This window comes from Arvicanthis niloticus, chromosome 12, assembly GCF_011762505.2.
Source record: "Arvicanthis niloticus isolate mArvNil1 chromosome 12, mArvNil1.pat.X, whole genome shotgun sequence".
Taxonomy (NCBI): Eukaryota; Metazoa; Chordata; class Mammalia; order Rodentia; family Muridae; genus Arvicanthis; species Arvicanthis niloticus.
The window spans coordinates 1554055-1575727 of NC_047669.1; the positions used below are offsets into that span (position 1 = coordinate 1554055).

The 21673-nt window shown below is 44.9% G+C and overlaps 2 protein-coding genes across 7 annotated transcripts in view; one reads left to right on the forward strand and one right to left on the reverse strand.

Annotated features, from left to right (window-relative positions):
• The first annotated feature begins 702 nt into the window (after positions 1–702).
• On the forward strand, positions 703–2385 carry Cebpd (CCAAT enhancer binding protein delta). Its single transcript, XM_034515179.2, has one exon. The coding sequence runs from the start codon at positions 1230–1232 to the stop codon at positions 2034–2036; it is 807 nt and encodes a 268-aa protein (XP_034371070.1). The 5' UTR covers positions 703–1229; the 3' UTR covers positions 2037–2385.
• Positions 2386–2918: 533 nt separating this feature from the next.
• Positions 2919–21673, reverse strand: part of Spidr (scaffold protein involved in DNA repair) — a 234456-nt gene continuing 215701 nt past the window's right edge. For all 6 annotated transcript variants that reach the window (XM_076942502.1, XM_034515175.2, XM_034515176.2 and 3 more), the window contains 6 exons: positions 17960–18164; positions 17050–17196; positions 9408–9501; positions 7721–7835; positions 7323–7376; positions 2919–3743 (listed from right to left, as the gene is read on the reverse strand). In XM_076942502.1, coding sequence (XP_076798617.1) covers positions 3591–3743; positions 7323–7376; positions 7721–7835; positions 9408–9501; positions 17050–17196; positions 17960–18164 — 768 coding nt within the window. In that variant the 3' untranslated portion in view covers positions 2919–3590. The remainder of the gene's footprint in view (positions 3744–7322; positions 7377–7720; positions 7836–9407; positions 9502–17049; positions 17197–17959; positions 18165–21673) is intronic.

A 21673-nucleotide genomic window follows, 5' to 3' on the forward strand; every position in this document is an offset into this window, starting at 1 on the left:
GGCTGCCCCAGGTGTTCTGTTACAGAGCTAGGGATGGAGCTAGGGCACTGCGTTTGGAGAAGAGGAGGAAATGGTGAAAGTCTTCTGTTAGCTTACGTGATTCCCGGGCCTGTTCACCGTCTGTGTTTAGAGGGAATGCTTGCTGGTGTTGGAAACAGGGATAATGGGATAAGTTGAGGAAAATTTGGAGGAGAATATCTTTGTGATCCATTGGGGATGAGGTCACAGAGGCAAAGGAGACAGCAGCATGTGTTCTACTACCGAGCTGAGGATGAGACTGGGGAATCGGATCTGGAGACATTCTACTGTGGAACAAGTCTGAATGTGAACAGGTGATTTTCTTGACTTTTGCTTGTTTGAAACAGGCCGTCAGGTACTTGAACTCGTGGGGTTTAACTACCCATCCAGTCTCAGGTCTGAGTAGCTGGGGTTGAAATTTCTCTTCATCTTTTCATGAATTTTGAAGAGGTGGCGACTTAACAGCTCCTTATGAGTACTGATGTAAAGCTTAGCTTTCTCTCAGGAAGCCACAATTACTTTTTTGGGGTACAATTAGCAAGGAAGAGAAACAGCAAGATGATGTACTACCACCAGGTGGCACAGCTTTAATAACCGGGAAGAAATGCCGGAGCACCCAAGACCGCTGTCAGGTGCGGATAAACGCACCGTGGTTAGGGTGGCCGTCGGTCGATCTGTTCGTCCATCAGGCTGTGTTGCTGAACCTAACCTCGATGGCAACTGGGCCTCTGCACCCCGAGAAGTGTGGCTGAAGCGAGTTCCAATTTCGGGAGACTCTACCTGGCTGCGCTCACTCTGGACAGGCGGAGGCTGAGGCCGGGCCCGCGAACCACCGCTCAGTCCTTCTGGCCCAGCGGCGGAGGCGCCAGGACAGAAGCCAGGGGCTCGGGCTGCGGAGCCCTGCTCCCCGTGCGCTTCTGCGATGGCTGAAGGCGTCCGCTTTGCGCGTGTCGGGGCCAAATCCAGATTTTCGTTTCGCTTCAGCCTCGGACGGCTAAGTAGGTCCAAACCGCACAAACAGGAAGGAGGGAAGGCCAGGAGTGCGGGCAGAGGGCGGGTCGTTCCCAGCAGCACCCCGGTCCCTCCCTGCTCGGGCCCCCGACCCGCTGGGGTCGGGGCGGGGCATGCGCGTCAGCTGGGGCTAGAAAAGGCGGCGGTCCGGCTGGAGAAGTGACAGCCCAACTTGGACGCCAGGCCCAGCCGACGCCGCCATGAGCGCCGCGCTTTTCAGCCTGGATAGCCCGGCGCGCGGCGCACCCTGGCCCACAGAGCCCGCTGCCTTCTACGAGCCAGGCAGGGTGGGCAAGCCCGGCCGAGGGCCCGAGCCAGGGGATCTGGGGGAGCCGGGCTCCACGACCCCTGCCATGTACGACGACGAGAGCGCCATCGACTTCAGCGCCTACATTGACTCCATGGCCGCCGTGCCCACCCTGGAGCTGTGCCACGACGAGCTCTTCGCCGACCTCTTCAACAGCAACCACAAAACGGCCGGCGCGGGCGGCCTGGAGCTGCTGCAGGGCGGCCCTACGCGACCCCCGGGGGTGGGGTCAGTCGCCAGGGGCCCGCTCAAGCGCGAGCCCGACTGGGGCGACGGCGACGCGCCGGGCTCCCTGCTGCCGGCGCAAGTGGCGATGTGCGCGCAGACAGTGGTGAGCTTGGCGGCCGCGGCTCAGCCCACACCACCCACTTCGCCCGAGCCTCCTCGAGGCAGCCCGGGGCCGAGCCTCCCGCCCCGCCCTGTCCGAGAGAAGGGCGCGGGCAAGAGGGGTCCGGACCGCGGCAGCCCGGAGTACCGGCAGCGGCGCGAGCGCAACAACATCGCTGTGCGAAAGAGCCGCGACAAGGCCAAGCGCCGCAACCAGGAGATGCAGCAGAAGCTAGTGGAGTTGTCGGCCGAGAATGAGAAGCTGCATCAGCGCGTGGAGCAGCTCACGCGGGACCTGGCCGGCCTCCGGCAGTTCTTCAAAGAGCTGCCCAGCCCGCCTTTCCTGCCGCCCTCCGGTACCGACTGCCGGTAACGCGCGGTGTGGGCCTTAGAGACTCTGAACGACCGATACCTCAGACCCCGACGGCGGGAAGCAGACGACGCCCAAATCGCTACAGTTTCTTTGGGACGTGCGCGCTACTGGAAGCTGCAGCTTGGGCACTGGACTGCGAGAGAAGCTATATGAATCTTTCCCCCTTAAATTATTATTATTTTTTTATAATGGTAGCGTTTTCTACGTCTTATTACCATTGCAGCTAAGGTACATTTGTAGAAAAGACTTTTCCGACAGACTTTTGTAGATAAGAGGAAGAGCTTATCTGCGCATGCTCTTTATATTCATTTTTACAGTATTTTTAAGAATAAAGAAGCATTTAAATCGCTGCAGCTTCCTATATTCAGTCTCTCCTGCACACAATAAATCGGGACCTCACCAGGGAAAAGCAAGCACCTGGGAGCCACAGGACCAGGTGTGTTGCCCACAAGGGGTAAGGAGATGGAGGAGTTTCTCATGTTCTATATTATCTGTGGAAGGAACATGGGAAAGCATAACTACTCCATGTTAGGCGGAAGGTGTGATCCCAGAGTATGCTGACCTGAGGCAGAGAACAGCTGGCCTAACTGTTAGGTGGTTGCTGAAGGGTGAGAGGGTGGAAGAGAGCTGAGAGCCTGAAACTTGATTCCTCTTTGCTTTTACTTTCCTCAATCTAGGGACAACGTGTAGATTTCAAAATGTGCACCAGGACAAATTAATATCATAGTATATAGAGGGCAGCCCCAAACTCCAGTAATTGTAATGCTTGTGGACTTAATCTTCTCCTCCCCCCCCCCCCCAAGCTATGTGCCTTTGTCCTAAGAATACTGGATGTTCTGGTCTGCATGGCCTGTTGCAGTACAGAAGAAAACACAAAACCTCTAGGGGCCAAGTATGTAGCTTTATTTGTAATTCAATTCCTGTCCAAAGCACAGGCTTGTGGATTGCTGTTAGTCTGTGATCTTTGCCCTCTGTAGTTCTTCAGGGTCTCTGGTAGGTGTGTGGTAGGTAGAGTAAGGTACAGAAATTTCTGTTTTATACAGCTCTCATCACACCCACCTCATCTACATTAAATGGGTGACAGTGCCATCTCTGGCAGGTCCCACAACACTAAAACCACAAAGTGTTTAGGTTGGACATTTATTTATTGTAACAGAACAGTAATATTTCAATATGAGATATTGGTTGAAGCTTTACAGAGAATATTAAATACTGCAAAGAAAAAATATATACAGTATTGGTAAGTTGTAAATACTTAGTTACAACAATGCACATTTCCTAATGAGTCAATAATAGTGCCTAAGTAGTGCAAAATGAAGACACAGAAGACATGAGAAACAAAGAAACATGTCCTCAAACTTGTAGGAAGGTAAGGTAAAAAAAGAGATGTAATAGAGGTATTTTGATTTTTAATATACAAAACTATTAACCTCTTTACCAGAAAAATAAAAGAGGAAAGAAAAGAAACCCACTTAATTTAAAACCACAAAATACTATAGAGTTAACACGGTTCCCCAGATCAAGCCCTTGGCCTCGCTGCCAAGTGCACAGATGTCAGGGGGGAGGCTGAGCAGCAGTGGCTCCAGCTGTACTCAGAAGCTCAATCTCTTCCAGAGTGACGCAGCTGGCCTGCTGTGTACTGATGGACTGGACAAAGCAGAGTAAAGGTCCCATCTCCTTCCCAAGGACGTTCTCCACTTCATAACTCTGCAGTGATAGAAGCATTCTGGTTAAAGAAAACAGTGCTGGATTCCCAGCAACAATGCAGCCAGGACAAAAGCCCACCCTTTCCTAAGCTGCAACCTTCCTTTCAATAGAGAAGGCTTTTGGGGGGTGGGTAAGTGGGTGTGGATGATAAAAATCCCCTTTACTATAGCAAAACGATGACAATTGAGTCTTGCTGTTTTTAGTGGCTACCAGGATAAACTGTCCTAGACCAGGATCTGGAAGACAATATACAGAGGAAGTGCCCTTCTTCCATGGGGGCTGGGCTTTTGGCTTTCATATGTCTCCTACTTCCTTTGGGGACACTTCCTCAATCTAGCAACACTTCTGGCCAAAGGATTTCCTGGTGCTTGCCCCAAACTTCCCTCTTCAATTGAATTCCATTTCTTCTTGAGTTACATCGGGGTAAACATTTCTTTTTGTGCTGTGGTAATGTGACTGGAGTTTTTATCCACATAGTTCATCTTGGGAAGATTTCATCTCCAGACAGAGAGACACAGGTACTGGGCAGCAGGGTCTGTCCCTGGTGAGGCTGTGCCCTGGCTGGGCTTTTATGGATCTAACTGCAGAGTATTTTCACTGAGGGAAGGGCTAAAAATAAAAGTGCAAACTTAAGGAGGAGACTGCAGAAGGTGATGGCCAGTGTAGAGGAGTGTGATGGGCACTGCAGCCTGTTCTTTGGACAAGGCAGCTGACAACGAACTCAGGCCATCTATGGCCAAGGAGACAGAGAGGTGGAGAGGGCAGAGAATGTAGCTAACACAGCTTTGGGTCCTAAGGTCATTCTACCCGTGCCCATAGTTTGATCCCAGATCTGCTCATACGTACTGATTATGTTTTCAAAATTAGGTTTGGCACATAGTGCAGTGAAAGGGCTACAGAGATGTCCTAAGCTCAGTTAGGAAAGGTGGCCAGCCCAGTCAGTACCTGTGAGGAAGTTGGGCCAACAACCCTGGGTGGGGAGGCTTCTGTGGCTACAGCCCTGCTTTGAGGGTAGCAGCTGATGCCCAGTGGAGCAGAGATGAGCCGTCCCAGTGAAGCCCAGATGGAACTGTATGGAGAATGTCTGTGTGGAGCATGCTGGGTGCTTTGTCAATTTCCCACAGATGGAACTGTATGGAGAATGTCTGTGTGGAGCATGCTGGGTGCTTTGTCAATTTCCCAATGTAGCTTACTTAATACTTTGCAAATGAACAAGGTCTAATGACAGTGTGGTTCAATAGCCTGATAGGAAAAATGAGAACTGCTGGTCCAGAGAGGAAGACTGGATACTCCACAGGTGCTTCTCTGCAGGTTCTGTGTGGATGGCAAGCTCAGTCTGCTGGACAGTGAGATCTGGACAGAGTGCCAGGATCAGGTCACCATCAGTTGGCAGCTCAGACCTCCTTCAGTGCCCCTTACTATTTTCCTTAATCAATGCTTCTGTAAGTGTGAAAGCAATGACCCCATGTTCTTGTCTGGTAAAAGTATGAAGTTTTTGTTTTCTTTTGAGCCAAGGTTCCATGGGATGTAGCTCAGGGTGACCTGAGCTATATAGCTGAGGACAACCTTGAATTCCTGATTCTCCTGCCTTACCTCTCAGGCGCTGGGGTTACAGGTGTGAAACACCATGCCCAGCTCAAAAGTATGTAATTTGGATTTCATAAAGGTCAGTGAACAATCCTTTCTATGTAAAATGTTAGGTTAGCTCTATCACCCATGAGTAGACATTAAACTTATGTTTTATACTCATAGATCATATGAACTTTGGGAAAATTGACATGGTGAATTTAAAATATTGACACCTTAGCCAGCAGCAATGAAAGGAGGGAGGATTGCTGCCAGTGTCCCTCCTGTCTGGGTCCTTACAGAGACAGGATCTTACAGAGGCCCCATCAGTGCTGTGGTGGCCACTGAGTCAGAGGGCAGACACCAGCCTTTATGCACATGGATCACGGTTGCGAGTCTTAAGTTTGCTTACGTGGGGTAGTCGGGTTCATTCTGTTATTCATCCAAGCAGGGCTTTCTATGCTTTTCCCCACCTGTCTCCACAGAGTACGTGTTCTTAGAAAACCCCGATCCACCTGAGCACCTACGTCACACTGGAAAGCTCTGCTCCCCAGTTTTGGTGTTCTCCTGGTCCAGTGTCACCCATTCTCTCATCTTCTATCAGCCAGCATACACTGCCCGCTACCTGCCTTTAAACACTAAGTTGGTTCTTCAAGTCCTTGTCTCAGGCTCTTCCATCTGGACTGACTACCAACTAAACTGTTCCTTTCTGCAGAAATAAAAGCTACCTTGTTGGGATGCCTTTCTGCTGAGTCCCTCATGGAGACTGAGACAGTGAGGGCCCCATGTCAACAATGCAATGGGCTTGATTTGTAGGCCACGGTGACTTAAAAACTTTTACATAATAAGAAAATATCAGCTTCTGTGTCCTCTAGGTGTCAAAGCATGACTCTTTTATTCAGAAACAGTGATAGTGTCAGCCACAGCTCAGGTCAAAGTTCCAGGTCAGAGGTCAAGGCCACCAAAGAGCTTTAAAGCTGGTGTGCTTTATACCAGGGGGACAAAAGTGAAGTCAGGGCTGGGAACCACAGCTCAGACCAATAACCCTCACAGAGCTTACTTATGAAGTTTCCAGTTTCATCCAAACTCTGAAAGCCTTAGCCTTAGTTCTGGGTTATCAATTCCTTGAGTTATCTACAGTGCATTTATTTATAGACAGGGTCTCATGTAGCCAAGTGCTGGCTTCAAGCCTGCATGTAGTTAAGAGTGATCTTGAATTTCTGGTCTGAGGCCAGGTGCATGTTAGTCAGGCGCTCCACCAACTGAGTGACATCTCTAGGCCCCTGCAGTGTCCTTAAGTGGCTTTTACAAGACAAGTGCCATTTCAAAGGACAGAAGTCCTGCTCTGAGGACCAACTTTCAGAATTCTTTTCTTGGAGACACATGCCACAGTTTACTAAGTCTTGCTATAGTAATTCTCAAGGCAGGCAACACTAAAGCTCTGAGACATAACAGCAATAATAATCCAGGCATTCAGAATCCAGACCCATCAGTAAAACTAAAAAGTGTACCACAGGGCCAGCAAAATGGCTCGGCAGGTAAAGGCTTGAGGACCTGCGTTCAATCAACCTCTGAGAACCACAGGGCAAGAGAGACCTGATTCCTACAAGTTGTCCTCAAACATCTACTTGTGTACTGTGGCATGTACACACTGACACACACGTACACACACAATCATTAATAAATACACAAATAAATAAATATAATAAAAAAGCAATTCTGTTTTGTGACTGGGAAGCCATGAAGAAGGACTCTGGTCTCCAGGCTGTATGACATAAAAGAAGGAGGCTTTCGCACCTCTCACTTCCAGAGAGGACCATCTCTGCCCCTGGTGCTGGACATGGGTGAGTGGCAGTGGCAAGGTGGGTATGTTTTAACACGTAAGTGAATTGTGGTGTTCCCATAGGGTCTGTTGTAAATGAACATATACAGCAAAGGGGTCTTCCCTCAGGGACAACTTCACACAGATTCAACAGTAAAGGTCATACTCAGGCTGGGCCCCTCTGTACTCACCCCATCCTCAGAGGCAGCAGATGTCAGAAGTAAAGAAATACTGCTCTCCAACAGCTGCGGAACAGAGAAGAAGGGCTCAGTGATGTTCTACCAAGTGACAAGTACTCACCTAAGGTATTCCTATATGAAGACGAACACTGAATCTAAGCTGTCTGCCACTTCTGTAGAACAAGTTGTGGACTCTTAAGTTAAGCAGGACACTGTATAGACAAACTGGGATAGGTGACTCCCACTTCTCCCAAGGACGGAGGAGCTCTTTCCACATCTCCTAACTGGCATACACACTTTGTCACAAGATGAACAAAAGAACACACCAGTAGCCCAGCTCCAGCCTTATCCTTGCTGTCCACAGAGTAGACACACGCCGTCAAACACGAGCTCCAGGCTCCTTTTCCTACCTTGACCTTCACAGTACTCTCAGGTCTCGTGGGACACTCCAGAAAGACATGCAGGTGCCTCTTTTGGAGAGGTGACAGGACCAGTTGGGAACAGTCCCCACAGGAGAAGGAGCCTCTGTTGTGAGAAGGCACATAGGAAAATTAGCAACCAGGGAGATATGTGTCAGAAGAGTTCTACGACAAAGGGATTTCTCTAAACATTCAGTGAGAGAAATTTTGCTGTCAGAATTAGATTGTTGGAACCAGTCAAAGCAGCCAGGAACTGGGGCTGTTCTGATGGCTTAGCCATTGGAAGCTGCTGAGGGGGCCTTGGGTACACAAAGAGGCATTATTCATGAGGAATATGGGGGAAGGTAGCCTTCCAGGAAGTGAAGGCCAGACCTTCAAGGAAGTCAGGGGAGTGAATTTCCCACCCTGCTGGCAGGTCAAGCTTGCTCATCAGCCCCGTGTCCTCACTCCCACATTGCTGTCACGCACACCCATATTCCCTCGCCTCTTTGACATAGTCCAGAAATAACCTGTGTACTCACAAGGCCAATAACCCTAGCTATCAGGAAGATATTTGCTCTTTGCTTCTTTTAAAAAACTTATTTTTATGTATATGGATGTTTTGCCTGTATGTATTCTGTTCAACATGTAAACTCCTGGTGCTTGAAGAAACCAGAAAAGGGCATTGGATCCCTTGAAACTGTGAGCTGCCGTGTGGGTTCTCTGGAAGAGCAGCCAGTGCTCTTAACTGCTGAGCCAGCTCTCCAGTCCTTGTTCTTTGATTCTAAGAAGCAAACAAATAATGATGACACATTTGGTCTGTCATATGACAAAGTCCACTGAGAAGCAGACAGTCACTGCAGAGAAACAATGGACTAACACTGCTGGAGAGTTTTAGGACAACTTGACACAAACTTGAGTCATTTGGAAGTTTAGAGCCTCAATCGAGGAAAAATGCCTCCTAAGATCCAGCTGTAGGCAGTAAGGCATTTTCTTAATTAGTGATTGATGAGAAAGGGCCAAGTCCCTGGGCTGGTGGTTCTGGGTTTTATAAGGCAAGCTGAGCAAACCGTGGGGGATAAGCCAGTAAGCAGCACCCAACCATGGCTACTGCATCAGTTCTTGCCTCCACATTTTTGTCCTGCTTGAGTTCCTGTCCTGACTTCCTCCAATGATGGAGTATAATGTATAAGCCAAATAAACCCTTTCCTCTCCAACTTGTTTTTGATCACTGTGTCTCATTACAGCAACAAAGAAGCTATAACTAAGATATTTAGCCTTGACCTTATCCCAGAAGGGTAATATAGGTGGGCAGAAAGGGGTGTCTACTGAAAGCTGCTCAGTGTGCACTGGGAAAGTCTGCAGGACTCCTAGAACATACCATGTAGCTGCTCTGTCCCCTGGGAAAGTCTGGGAGAGTCCTGGGACATGCCATGCAGATTGTCTTACCTTTTCACATTTTTTTCCCTTATAATAATAATGAAGGCACTAAGGACAAATCTCAGTTCTACATTTTTAAGGCCAGGAAGAGCTACAATGATTGGGTTCTCCATCAGGAAAACCCACAGAGCAGCATCACAGCCTCTATGTTGCAGCTCAGCAGAGTGGGTTCCCTCATGTGCTTGGCAGAAGATTGTAGAGCCCTGGGGCTGGGTTACTACTGTGTCCTTTGGGCCTCAGGGGTTTCAGTCATCCTTACCCATCTTCTGGCTTCTGTTCCAATCTCCCATTGCCACACCGGTCACACACAGGCCATGAGAAAGCAGTGCTTTCATCTACATCAACCACAGTACCTAAGCCCAGTAAGAAGAAAGACCAGACTCATCACTGACAAGCCAGCATCGTCACCTCTGAAACTGCCTATCTTTGCACTAACTCTTTCATAGAAAGGGTAAGAGATAACTGTTGGTTAATTCCTTTTATTAAATATGATTTTTCTGGTTTTCTTGGTCATTGTGATTAAGAATATATAGTTGGGTATGCTGGCACACAGCTTTAATCCCAGCACTTGGGAGGCAGAAACAGGCAGATCTTTGAGTTTTTGAGTTCAAAGACATCCTGGTCTACAGGGTGAGTTCCAGGATAGCCAGGGCCACACAGAGAAACCTTGTCTCAAAAATGAAAATAAACAGACAAGCATATGTAGCTATAGGGCTGGGGAGATGACTTGGAGGGTAAAAGTGCTCATTGTGCAAACACGTGAGAGCAAATCTCTAGCACTCATAAAAAAGGCAAGCGTGGATGCGCATGACCTGCAAAGACAAGAGACAGGAGAGTCACTGTGCTTCTTGGCTGCAGGTTCAGTAAGCACCCTGTCTCAAGTGAGTAAGATGAATAATAATAGAACAGGACACACTATGTCCTCCTGTAGCCTTTGTGCACGAACAATGGAGTATATATCACTACCCCTCCAAACAGTCTCTTATATACTGTATGGAAGCATCACCTGCCAATAAAAAGCCTGTGGACAATGAGTTGAGCCAGGATTAGAAGGTGGAACATCTGAAGAGTGATTGGAATTCTGGGACAGAGTAAGGTGAATGTGCAATTGTGTATTGGGGGAGGGGCAGAGATAGGGAATTTGCCTGAATTCTGAGCAAGACAGTCAAATGAACCTGAGGAGAGGTGACTATGTGGCAGAATCAAATCGAATCGAATCAATTAGAACAAAATAGATGGGTAATTAAGTTATAAGCTAGTTGGAGAACAAGCCAAAAAGCTTTTGGCCTAGGTACTCTTCATGAAATATTTAGTCTGAGAGTCATTATTTTGGGGTACTTGGGCACAGGTAGAAAATTGCCTACAGTCACATACATAGACATATACACACACCACACTTTTTTTGACAAAACATTTATGATCCATTCACTCAATAAACATGCACGTGTGAAAGTATGGGATATAAGATATATAAGACAAAGCTGGTACAGTCTCTCCTCTCACATCATCAGTTCAGCCCGGGGAAGCAGGCGAGACAGAGGAACACTGAGTACAAGCACCGGAGGATAAAGTCTGCACTGCAGTTGGAACAGCCTCTGCAGAGCACAGCACAGAAGCTGGCTCAGGGGTCTGGGCATGAGTCAGTCTGTAGGCTGAAGGTACAAGGAAGGTAGACAGTACACAGTGGAGATGAAGATGGTTTCCCTGATGTGGAATATGCTACTGCCATCCGAACAAACTTGTCTACTTCTGGGCATCATTGTTGAATTACAGTCAATTCAAGAAAAAGAAAAAGTAAGAAGTGACTGAGTTTCCAAAGGCATAGAAGGATTCTCAGCCTTCCAGCTCCTTTCCTCTCTTCTCCACATCCCCATCTCCCGCTTGTTGTTTGTGTACTGGTGATCAAGCCTAGCATGCTGCAAGCATTTTACTTCACAGGTGTATTCCCTATCCCCAGCATTAGGAAACAAGATATAAACACAGTGCAGCAGAACTGTGAAAACTAGAATGCATGGTTTATTAAAATATATTCATGTGATGCTAACGAATTTGAAGGTCTTGATTTTGAAGAACGTGTTTCAACTAACAACACTGTCTTTATAAATATAATCAAAAGTGGGTCAAATGGATGAAAAATAGCAATGTCTCTTTTTTTTGTCATTTCTTATTGGTTACATGAAAAATTGGTTTCTTTGTACCATGCACTTTTATCATGTTCATGCTCCACTCCTCAAAGACCCACCTGTCCTTCCCGACCCAATCAACTGTGTGTCATCCCTGCACCATGTAGTATATGCTATACATTGCCCCTGGGTGCATGACTTCACTAGAGGCTGGGTGACTCACCAGGGGCTGTACCTTAGAAACTGGGTTCTTCTCTCCTAGTTGTTATTAGCTGCCAACAGCTCCTTAGCTCAGGGGCTACAGAAGTCCAGAGGGAGAGACTAGGCAATGTCCCTAAACACCAGCTGGTGCCCTGTATTCTGGTCATTTTGCAGCCCAAGTCTCTTTCTATCATCTGTCTCCTGCCCCCATAGCACTGAGCATTGAACCCAGGGTCTTGAGGATGCCAGGCAGGCACTCGGATATATCCCAACCTTCTTTTTGTAAATTAGTCAATAAAAAGTAGGCTGCAACTAATCAAAGTTCCTTTTTACTCTAGGCTATCTGAGGGTGTTACCAGCCCTTATGGTTATGTGGGATTAAGTAATTTCCTTTAAATTAGAGAATCAGGCACGAGCTAAAGAAATGTATTTCATCTGAGTTTATAAACCTTGGAAATAATCTCATATAATTTTAAGACAGTTTTGACAGACAGCTGGGAAGTATAGCACCGATTGATTGGTATCCAAAGCATTATTTTACATGAGCACTGAAAGAAAAGCCTGCTTCATTTCCTGGACTCACTCATGGTTTTACTACCCAAAGCCTTTATTTACTCTGTCTGGTACACAGAATTCTCTCAGGATACATATTAGCTATTCATTAATATGTATCAGGTTCAGGATACATATTAGCTATTAATTCATTTAGAAAAGGCTTTCAAAAGGTAGATGAGAAGAAAGAGCCACACCAGCCAGGCAGTGGTGGCACACGCTTTTAATCCCAGCGCTTGGGAAGCAGAGGCAGGTGGATTTCTGAGTTCAAGGCCAGCCTGGTCTACAGAGTGAGTTCCAGGACAGCCAAGGCTATACTGAGAAACCCTGTCTCAGAAAACCAAAAACAAAAAACCAAAAACAAACAAACAAAAAAAAGAAAGAAAGAAGGAAAGAATGAACGAACCACACTGAGAGTAGGTCATATAGGAGAACCTTTGTGTTTGAAGGTAGCACAGAAGACAAGGAAGAACCTGAGGGGGGCACCGATGACAAAGAGCAGTGTGGATCCAGTGGTCTGTGAACATGCCCTCAGGTCACCTGGAGAGCGGGTCTTTGCTGGGGGCATCCCTCCTGGCAGGTAGAGCCAATCTTTGTTACTCTGTTTTCTTGTATAGAGGATCTGCAGTACCCTATGCCATGCCACGTTTACACACTGGGCTTATCCACGCTCAGGCCTCCAGGACAGCTTCAGAGCTGCCCAGGAAACAGGGAACCCACTGTGAATGCTACTAGAGAGGTAGAAGGAAAATCTCAGAAATGTATGTCTGTAGGAAAAATATCATTAGTGAAAGCCTGAATTGACAAATAAGCTACTGTGATTTAATAGTTTTTTTTTAAATGACAATAACAGCATGTATTCAATACTTACACCTTATGAGCAGGTTAAAGAAACAGTAGTGAAGTAACTGGGTATGCTCATAAGCAATGATGTAATTGGTTGTGCTCACAAGCAAAGTAAACAGCAGTGATGTAACTGAGTGTGCTCACAAGCCTGCTTTCCAGGACCAAGTCTCGCCATAGCCCTGACTAGCTAACGTGGATCAGGTTGCTCTCTATTAGGGCAATTTTAATGTCTGCTTCTCAAGTGCACACTATGAGAACGAACCACCATGCTCGGCTAGTAATATTCCCACAGGAAACAGGACTGCAGTGCCACCTGAGAGCTGACCTCGGTTTTGTTAAGTATATACCAAAAACTCCAGGACAACCACCCACTAGTTCACTTCTAAAAGATTTTACTTTATTTTTAATGTTTATGATGAATTTCACTATGCAGCTTAATTTGACATGCAGTACCATGTTCACATATGATTTTAAGTCTTAAATCAAAATACTGAAAGAAAATAGAATGCACTGAATGTTACAATGCAAATGGAACAAAACAAAACGAACAAAGCTCCCCTAAAACAGAGTAGAAAATAAATAAAAGGGATCCAGAAGCAAAACATTTAAGAAGCTGTCAGTCAACTCTAGCGGTGATTCTTGTTAATATGAATGATCTCACTATACACATCAAAAGAAAACATTATCAGCATAGATAAAAGAAACTCCCACTACATATGAAAACACAGTGGATTAAGCACACAGTGGAAGAACGAAGCAGCCACAATGCTAAAACTAGTGAGAGAATGCTGGCATGGTTTGAGACAGGGAAAACCTCAAAGTACTGAAAATTATTGGAATTAGAAATAATTATTAAGTAAAAACAATAAGGTCAATTCATTAATGTGTATGCATCCAACAGTACGTCGAAATACACAAAGAGCCAGGAGTGTGCTTTAATCCCAGCACTTGGGAAGCAGACACAGGCAGCTCTCAGGGCTACAATAGTCTACATAGAGAGTTCTAGGTCAATGCGACCAAAAATAAAACAAAGTTTAAGAAAATATATGAGACAAAGAGATGAACCTTGTATGAAGATTAAATTCACGAGTATAAGCCCAAACCGACACTTCCGCCCATTGACTGTGAGTGACAGATACAGCAGAAGAAAGAGGGGTGCTGCATGTACACCATGCACTGACAGCTCCATTGATCAACAGGACTGAACTGACATCTGATATTTTTATGCAATAGTAGGAAAATGCATTCTTACGTTTAGAGAGAAAATTCACGTCAAAAGACCATATCCTGGCTTATAAAACAAATTAAATCATCTGAAAAACAGAAGTCAGGCCAAGGAGCTACCTCAGTGTGGGTAAGTGCCGTGCAAGTCTGATGGACTGACTTCTGATGAAGGTGGAAGAAGAGAACTGACTTCACAAAATTGATCTCCACACATGTACACCCTACATACGCATGCACACACCATGGTGATGACGTACACATGCATACACACATAAGGATGATGATGAAAATAAAAAAAAAAAGTAAGCTTACAGCTGAGCATGCTGGTTTGGAAGCAAAAGGCTGAGCTAGTAGGATTTCAAATTCAAGGCTAGCCTGAATTACACAGTGAGTTGCAGGATAGCTTAGGTCACAGGAGGAAACTTTATTCAAAACAGTAGCAACTAATGGCTGGAGAGAGGAGTCTGGTTATGAGTACTTGATCATCTTGCAAAGAACCTACGTTTGGTTCTCAGCAACCATATCAGGTGGCTCACAACTGCTACAACTCCAGTTCCAGGACACCTAACACCCTCTTCTGATCTTTACAGGCCCAGGCATGCATGTGGGACACACAGAATGTGTAGGCACTCACACAGACACACTAAAGAGACTGACTGACAGACAACAACAAAACAAAGTAGGCATGGAGGTGTACGCCTGCCACTGCCACCCACACCCAGGGACTAGGACTTCAAGGACTACAAGAGGTTATCTCAAATAACCAACAATGGCAAATAGTCCAGAGCAGGCAAACCCACAGAAGCAGAGAGCAGCCGGATGACTTGTTAAAGGCGTGGGAGGAAGCATGTGCTAGTGTTTGGTTTGCTGGTTTTGCGCCAAGGTTATAGTGATGCTTGTACAATTTTGTGAGCATATTAAAACACTCTGAATAGTGAGCCACAAAGCATGTAAAGGTTTTAGTAAAGCTCATGAGGGCTGAGATGTAGCTCAGTGGGACAGCACGTGATAAATGTTAGCAAGACCCTGGGTTCCATCTCCAGAATGTCACAAAACTAAAATCCACAAAACACAGATCTGGTCCCTGAAATCCTTCTTTACAGAAACTGGAAATGATAGCTAAGAAAGGATCCCATGAGTGTGCTGGCAGAGGGGCAGCTTGTCCCTGAGCCTGCCTGTACCTGTATGAACCTCCAGCTCCCAGACCGATGCCCTGCCTACAGTACTTCACTCCCTTCAAGGCTTTATGTGGTAGTGGGGGGGCACAGCAGCTCAAGTATATAGTAGGACTGCTTCAGTGTACATATGTTACTTTTATTATAAAATAATTTTCAATGAGTTACAGAAGAAAGTACTGATACTATCTTCATCTCTGGATTCATATATTCAACCAGCTGCTGACATATCTCTTCCCACTGCTTCAAAAACACCAAAATCAGATATTTTATAAGCTTATTAAAATATAATTGAGTGATCTGGAGAGATGGCTCCATGGTACAGAGTGTGTACCGTTCTTGGAGAGGTCCTGAGTTCAGATCCCAGCATCCATGCTGGGCAGCTCGAAACTGTCTTTAAGTCCAGCTTCAGGGGGAGCCAACACTCTGGCTCCTGAGGACATCTGCATTCATGGGCACATATTTAACAGTCACATACAAATACACATAATTAAAAATACAATAAATATTCAAAATACAACTATAGCTACCCCTAAACAAAACAACCATCCAATCAAGGGAATCAGTGGGAGTGAAGGAGAAAGAAGGCAGTAAGTGGTGAACGTGATTAAATGCTTTATGTATGTGTATGACATTGTCATGATGAAATCCAGTATCATGCATAATCAATATATGCTACATGACAATGGGAAGCACAACAAGCAAATAGCCAAAGTTTCAAGCAAGACACAGGCCTGCCCTCAAAGTTGCCTCATATTCTATGTTCGATTAAGGGAGTCCTGCCATGGGTGCCTCCTGGCCTGAGATAGAAGCTTGCAGGTAGCCGCACCTGTTCTCTATGTATGCTCCTCTTGACCTGACATATTACCCAACCCATCAGTGTTCCTCCTAAGGACATCCACTCCTCCATTTACCCAGTATTTAGTTCTCTGGTACTGCGTTATTGCCTCTTGGCCCACTTCTACCTTCAGGATGGAATCTAGACTATACCCCTAAGTCTTCAAAGCTAGTTTCTTCAACCACTCCCTATGTTAAAACCACAGGGTGTGTTTTGTGTGTCGATGGTTATCTTGTGACTCTGTCAATACTGAAGCTGCCTACTTCTGTGCACACCAGACTATACTCTTGACAGTTGGCTGTCTCTCCAGTTTCCTCTTGGTACCTCCCTCTATCCAAGCCACCCCACCCTTCTCCATTGGCTTGTCAGCTCTCTCCTGCCGGGCACTTTTATAGGTCTTGTTCCTGGTCCCAATCATTGATGTACATTTCAGATCTTGATTTAAGAATTCAGGTTTTAAAAAATATGTATGTATGTATGTATGTATGTATTTATTTATTTATTTATTTCTTCCTGGTGTGTGTCACACATACATACAAGTATGCACTTGTACACATGCACAGGACAGAGAACAACTTGTAGGAATTGGCTCTCTTTTTATACTGTGTCCATGATGGACACTGAACTTAGGCCGTTGGATTTGGGGGCAAACAGCTTTATGTGCTGAGCCACTGCAGATGCCCAAAGACCCAGACTTTATGGAATCTTCCTAGATCTTACTCTGCCTCATTTGAGACACTGGAGTCCTGTTTGATTGTGCATGTACCTGATTTAAATTTTCTTATATAGACTCCAAGTCTACAATAAAAGACCCTCTTCTTATTCTGTTCCTCTATATCCAGCATCTGGAACATAGACAATAAAACTTACTTAGCAGTATATTTAAAATAACATGGCGCGTAAGACATTAGAAATTCTGCTTCTAATCAGAGGGCTACCTACCTTGCACACTGCAAATGGAGTTGACAGGTGTGAGGGAGCTCAGTTCATCTAGTGTCACTGGGCCAGGCAAGTCACAGGAAGCAGAAGGTACACACAGAAGAGATTTCTGGGGTAGGAGGACTGTCCGTTCAATACAAACAATCTGACCTGCCATGGAGACACTTCACATTATTTAAGGATTGAGGGAAGCATGGATTTTCCAGCCAGCCTCTTTCACAAACAAGCTCTGTAGGAAAAAAGGTGTAGATAGGGACTGGTCTATTGCTAATGTCAGACGTGTCCAGTACACAAGAGTCTACATGGAAATACATCTTACAAACCCCAGTAAACTAAGCTGAAAAAGAACAAAGGTACTACATTCAGATAAAATTGAAAAGTGAATTTTATGGTATTCAAGGTAATACGTAAATAAAATGAAAAAAAGAAATTTAAGTATTTGATCCCAAGAAAAGGCATAGACTGATCTAAAGCTTACTGTACTATTATCATCATTATTTATTTTGTATTGAAACAGGATCTCACTGTGATGCAGGCTATTTTGTAACTTATGATATTCCTGCCTCAGCACCCCATGTTTCGGGTTATAGGCCTTTGTTACAGGGCAAACATATGCCATGTTCTCTAGCTTTTGTTTTTTTAAAAAGGGACATCTAGGCCATGGCTGTAGGTGGTCTCCACTATTAACAGGTGCTGTTAATAGTCATGGAGTGGCCGATAATGTCTCTCCATGCTTACCACAACTTAGGATGCTGGGTCCTATCAGGTGACCTTGGCAAGAAGCAATGAGAGCCCATGGCTGATAAGATGGCTTCTCCATCCCAGGGCTAGACTTTTGATGGGCTTTGTGAAAGAGGATGGAGTCTCAGTGCAGGCACTAAGCAGTCACTCTACCCACACAATCAAGACATACTGTTGTCTCGAAGAGCATCCCTGAAGAGTAAGTTACGAGACATTGGCATGGCAAGTTCTTCTACAACCTCTGGGCTCAGCACACATGAGGGAGCTATATACACTGGCAGGGTCTTGGGAAGATTGTGGTCCCGTTCATCCTGTGTTTGTAGGGTGATGTCTGTCACCAGCAGCCAGATTTCCTTTTGTGTCAAAAGATTCTTTAGCTACAATTCAAAAGTGAAAGACAAACAGACAAACAAACAAAATATTAACTGTGTAGCCAAAACCTTTAAAAAGCAATCTCAGTGGTTATTTACACTCATAATTTAAAATATTATCTCAATATACTCTAAAATATATAATAAAGTTTACATATCAAGGTTATTAGATTAGTACCCACTAGCACAGTTACATCCACTCTGTGCTTGTTACAGTCCTCTAAAGGGACAGAGGGCAGCTTTCCTCCCTCCCAGGCCTATATTTGTAGGCAGAGTGCTGTCTTCTGCTCAGGGCATAGATGCTCTCTGGCTCCCTATCTGTTTTATGAGGGGTTGGAACAAACACTCTTGCAGACAACTTTGATATAAAACAGGTATAACAACTCTGGTGCATGTGTTTCTTTTTTTTTTATCAGTTTTGTCATTTTTTTTTTTTTTTTTTTTGGTCATTTTCAGCAGTTGTGATACTTTTAGAAGTTCTAGTAAACTGGCATTCTGCCCCTTCCAGGGGGTCAGAACTTACATAAGTAGATACAAATGCAAGTCAAGTGCAATGTGTAGGCCTGGGACCTAAGCTGGTTTAGAGTTCAGCCGATGTGTCTGAAGCGCATGGTATGTTTAGGAGACGTGGGTTAAGGTGAAGAGGGGGTCCTATATCATTAGGGAGCATACTACATAAAGTAAATATTACTGAGGAAAATATAAACAGAGCCAGCCTTCTCCCTGTTGGTAAGGAACCAAGGATCATCTTGAACTCCTGATCTTCCTGTCACCACACACACACACACACACACACACACACACACACACACACGAGCGCAGCTGGGGAGGAAGTTACCCAAGGGATGTCATGAGCAAATCCCGTGGTGATGGTCTATCGTAGGAGTATCTGTGTGTGACGTGACTTTAGACAGACACATTAGCCACCACACACTGGGTGTGTACACATGCACATCTGCATTCTCACTCTACTCACAGAAAGGGCTAAAAGCAACTACATCCCAACAGAAGCAAGACTACCTAGAACCAGATATGGGTTTCTAAATATCATTTTTCCTTTAAAATTTACCAGTGCTCCTTGAAGAAATGGCTGATTCTAAAGTTGGAAGACCTAAGGGCAAGCTGGGAAGACATTTTCAGCCGATAAGGGAGCCTGCTGCCAAACCTGACAATCTGAGTCTATTCCCTAACAATCTGAGTTTAGGACCCATGAGAAAGAAGGGAAGATGAAACTCATCAGCAGTCCTCTGGCCTCCAAATGGGGAGATGTGCACACACAAAGACACACAGACACACACACACATGCAGACATATATGCATGCACATACCATGTGCACATGTGCACACACTGAAAGGCAAAAACAATGAAAACAAACAACCAAAGGTCAGCTGGGAACATCTTACTGTGTCATAAAGAAAGAACTCAAAGACTGATGTTCAGCTACTGTTCTGTTGCTACTACAAACGCCCCAAACAACAGCAGCTTGGAAGAGAGAGTTTATTTTAGTTAGTTGTTCCAAAAGGGACACCATGCATAAGGATGAGGAGTGTGCGGCTGGTTATCAACCAGGAAGTGAAGCATCACATGTCAACTGCAAAAAGCAAGGCAGGAGAAAAATCGGGAGAGAGGGAGGGAGAGAAGGATCTCACAGCCCAAGTCACATAGTTCTCACTGAAAAACTATTATTTCCTAAAGGTTCCACAAACTTTTCAAGCAGGACGGAGACCAAGTAGTCACATATAGGAGGAGCCTTTGGAAGACACTTCTCATTTAAACCACTACAGATATAAATATGTTCAAAGGACTAGAGAGATAGCTTAAATCTGAAAAAACAAGAACACCGAATGAACAACAGTAACAGATTATATAAAAAACTGCTGAGTGAAAAAGGAGGGGACTAACAGTGCAGTTTCCCTGAGATTGCCATCCATGGTGGGTGCAGCCTTGAGGTTGTGCAGCTGTAATTGAGCCACATAGGATCCTAAACTGTCTGTGTTGGCTCACCTTGTAATTCCTAAGTCCTCTGAGCAGGAGTATAGGCTCACCAGGCCAACATGTTCAGAGATGAGCCAGGAGAGCAGAGGCTCCTCACTCACATACTGTAGTACCACTACTGTCAGCCTTGAACAGGGAGGAACCCTCTCTCCTTCTCTCCTTCCTTCCTTCCTTCCTTCCTTCCTTCCTTCCTTCCTTCCTTCCTTCCCTCCCTCCCTCCCTCCCTCCCTCCCTCCCTCCCTCCCTCTTTCCCTCCCTCCAATGGGCAATAGTTACTGTATTTCACAACTTGTCAAACTGTTGAAAACAGAGACTATTGATGTGGTACAGTGACTCAACATTCATCAAGAAATGAAAAAAAAAAAAAAAAAAAAACCAAAATCAGAAAACAAAAATCCTTGCCCAGATATTTATATTCCTCCCTCTAAGGGAAAGGACTTCACTGAAGAGAAGACAGAAAGAATGTAAGAGTCATAGGAAGGACAGAGAACTGTACAGCCATTTCATCGGAATTGGGACTCCTTACCAGAAAGTGGAAGAAGGTTCATAAGACTCAGGAAGCTCATGAAACATGGAGATTCAGAAAGCCCCTCCCTCCCCAGTGTTTCGCATGCAGTAAACAATGACAAAGGGGAGTCATCAGAACCCTTCTCATACACTTCTATAACTAACCGCAACTGCAATAAACCTATTGGCTTATAAAGCCAAGTAAAAAATTTACATAAATACAAAATAAATAAAAATATTCATTAATCCATTTTGTCATAGTAGGTTGATAACTAAGTGATCTAACTAAATGGACAAGTGAAAAGATAATTGTAGCAAAAATGATACCTAATAAGTGCAGAAGAAACGCTAAGTTAAAAATCACCACTTGGTCACAGTCAATGTGTAATTAATTCAGGCAAGAATCATAATGAATGTTAAAATGAGTGGGTGAAAGTTTGAGAAAAGTCAGGATTTTATATAGCCTCAATGCATCTCTTCAAAAAATGATTAAGAGTTAGTAAGTATAAAGTAATTGTTAGTCACCTTCAAAATGAAAAAAACTTGGAAATCATTTGACCAATTGAGAAGCCATCACAGCTCTGGAAGGAAATCAGCTGCGTGTCTTTTAATGAAAGCATAGCATTACCATATGACATTTCTTTCAAAAATGTATAATTTGGACCTGTTAGATAATATAGACATTATACTAAGTAATTGGTCCATGCTCTTAAAAAAACCCAAAGTCATAAAGAAATATGAAGTATTCCATCTGAAAAGTGAATGACAACTAAACATGCCACACTGTTGTAAACACGCCATACAGTTGCCAGGAGCTTGGAAACAAGTAAGCGTGCCATAGTGAACAGCATGGTAAGGCCAGGTATTGTTGAACACTGTAGATAGGACACTTATTTCCAAGATGACTGTAAGACTAACATTTGGAAAACTGACAGCTATCTCAGAAGGGTTAAAAGTGAACATGCTCTTCTTTAATACCTGAGATGTCAGGACCATGGGATTTTCACGGAGG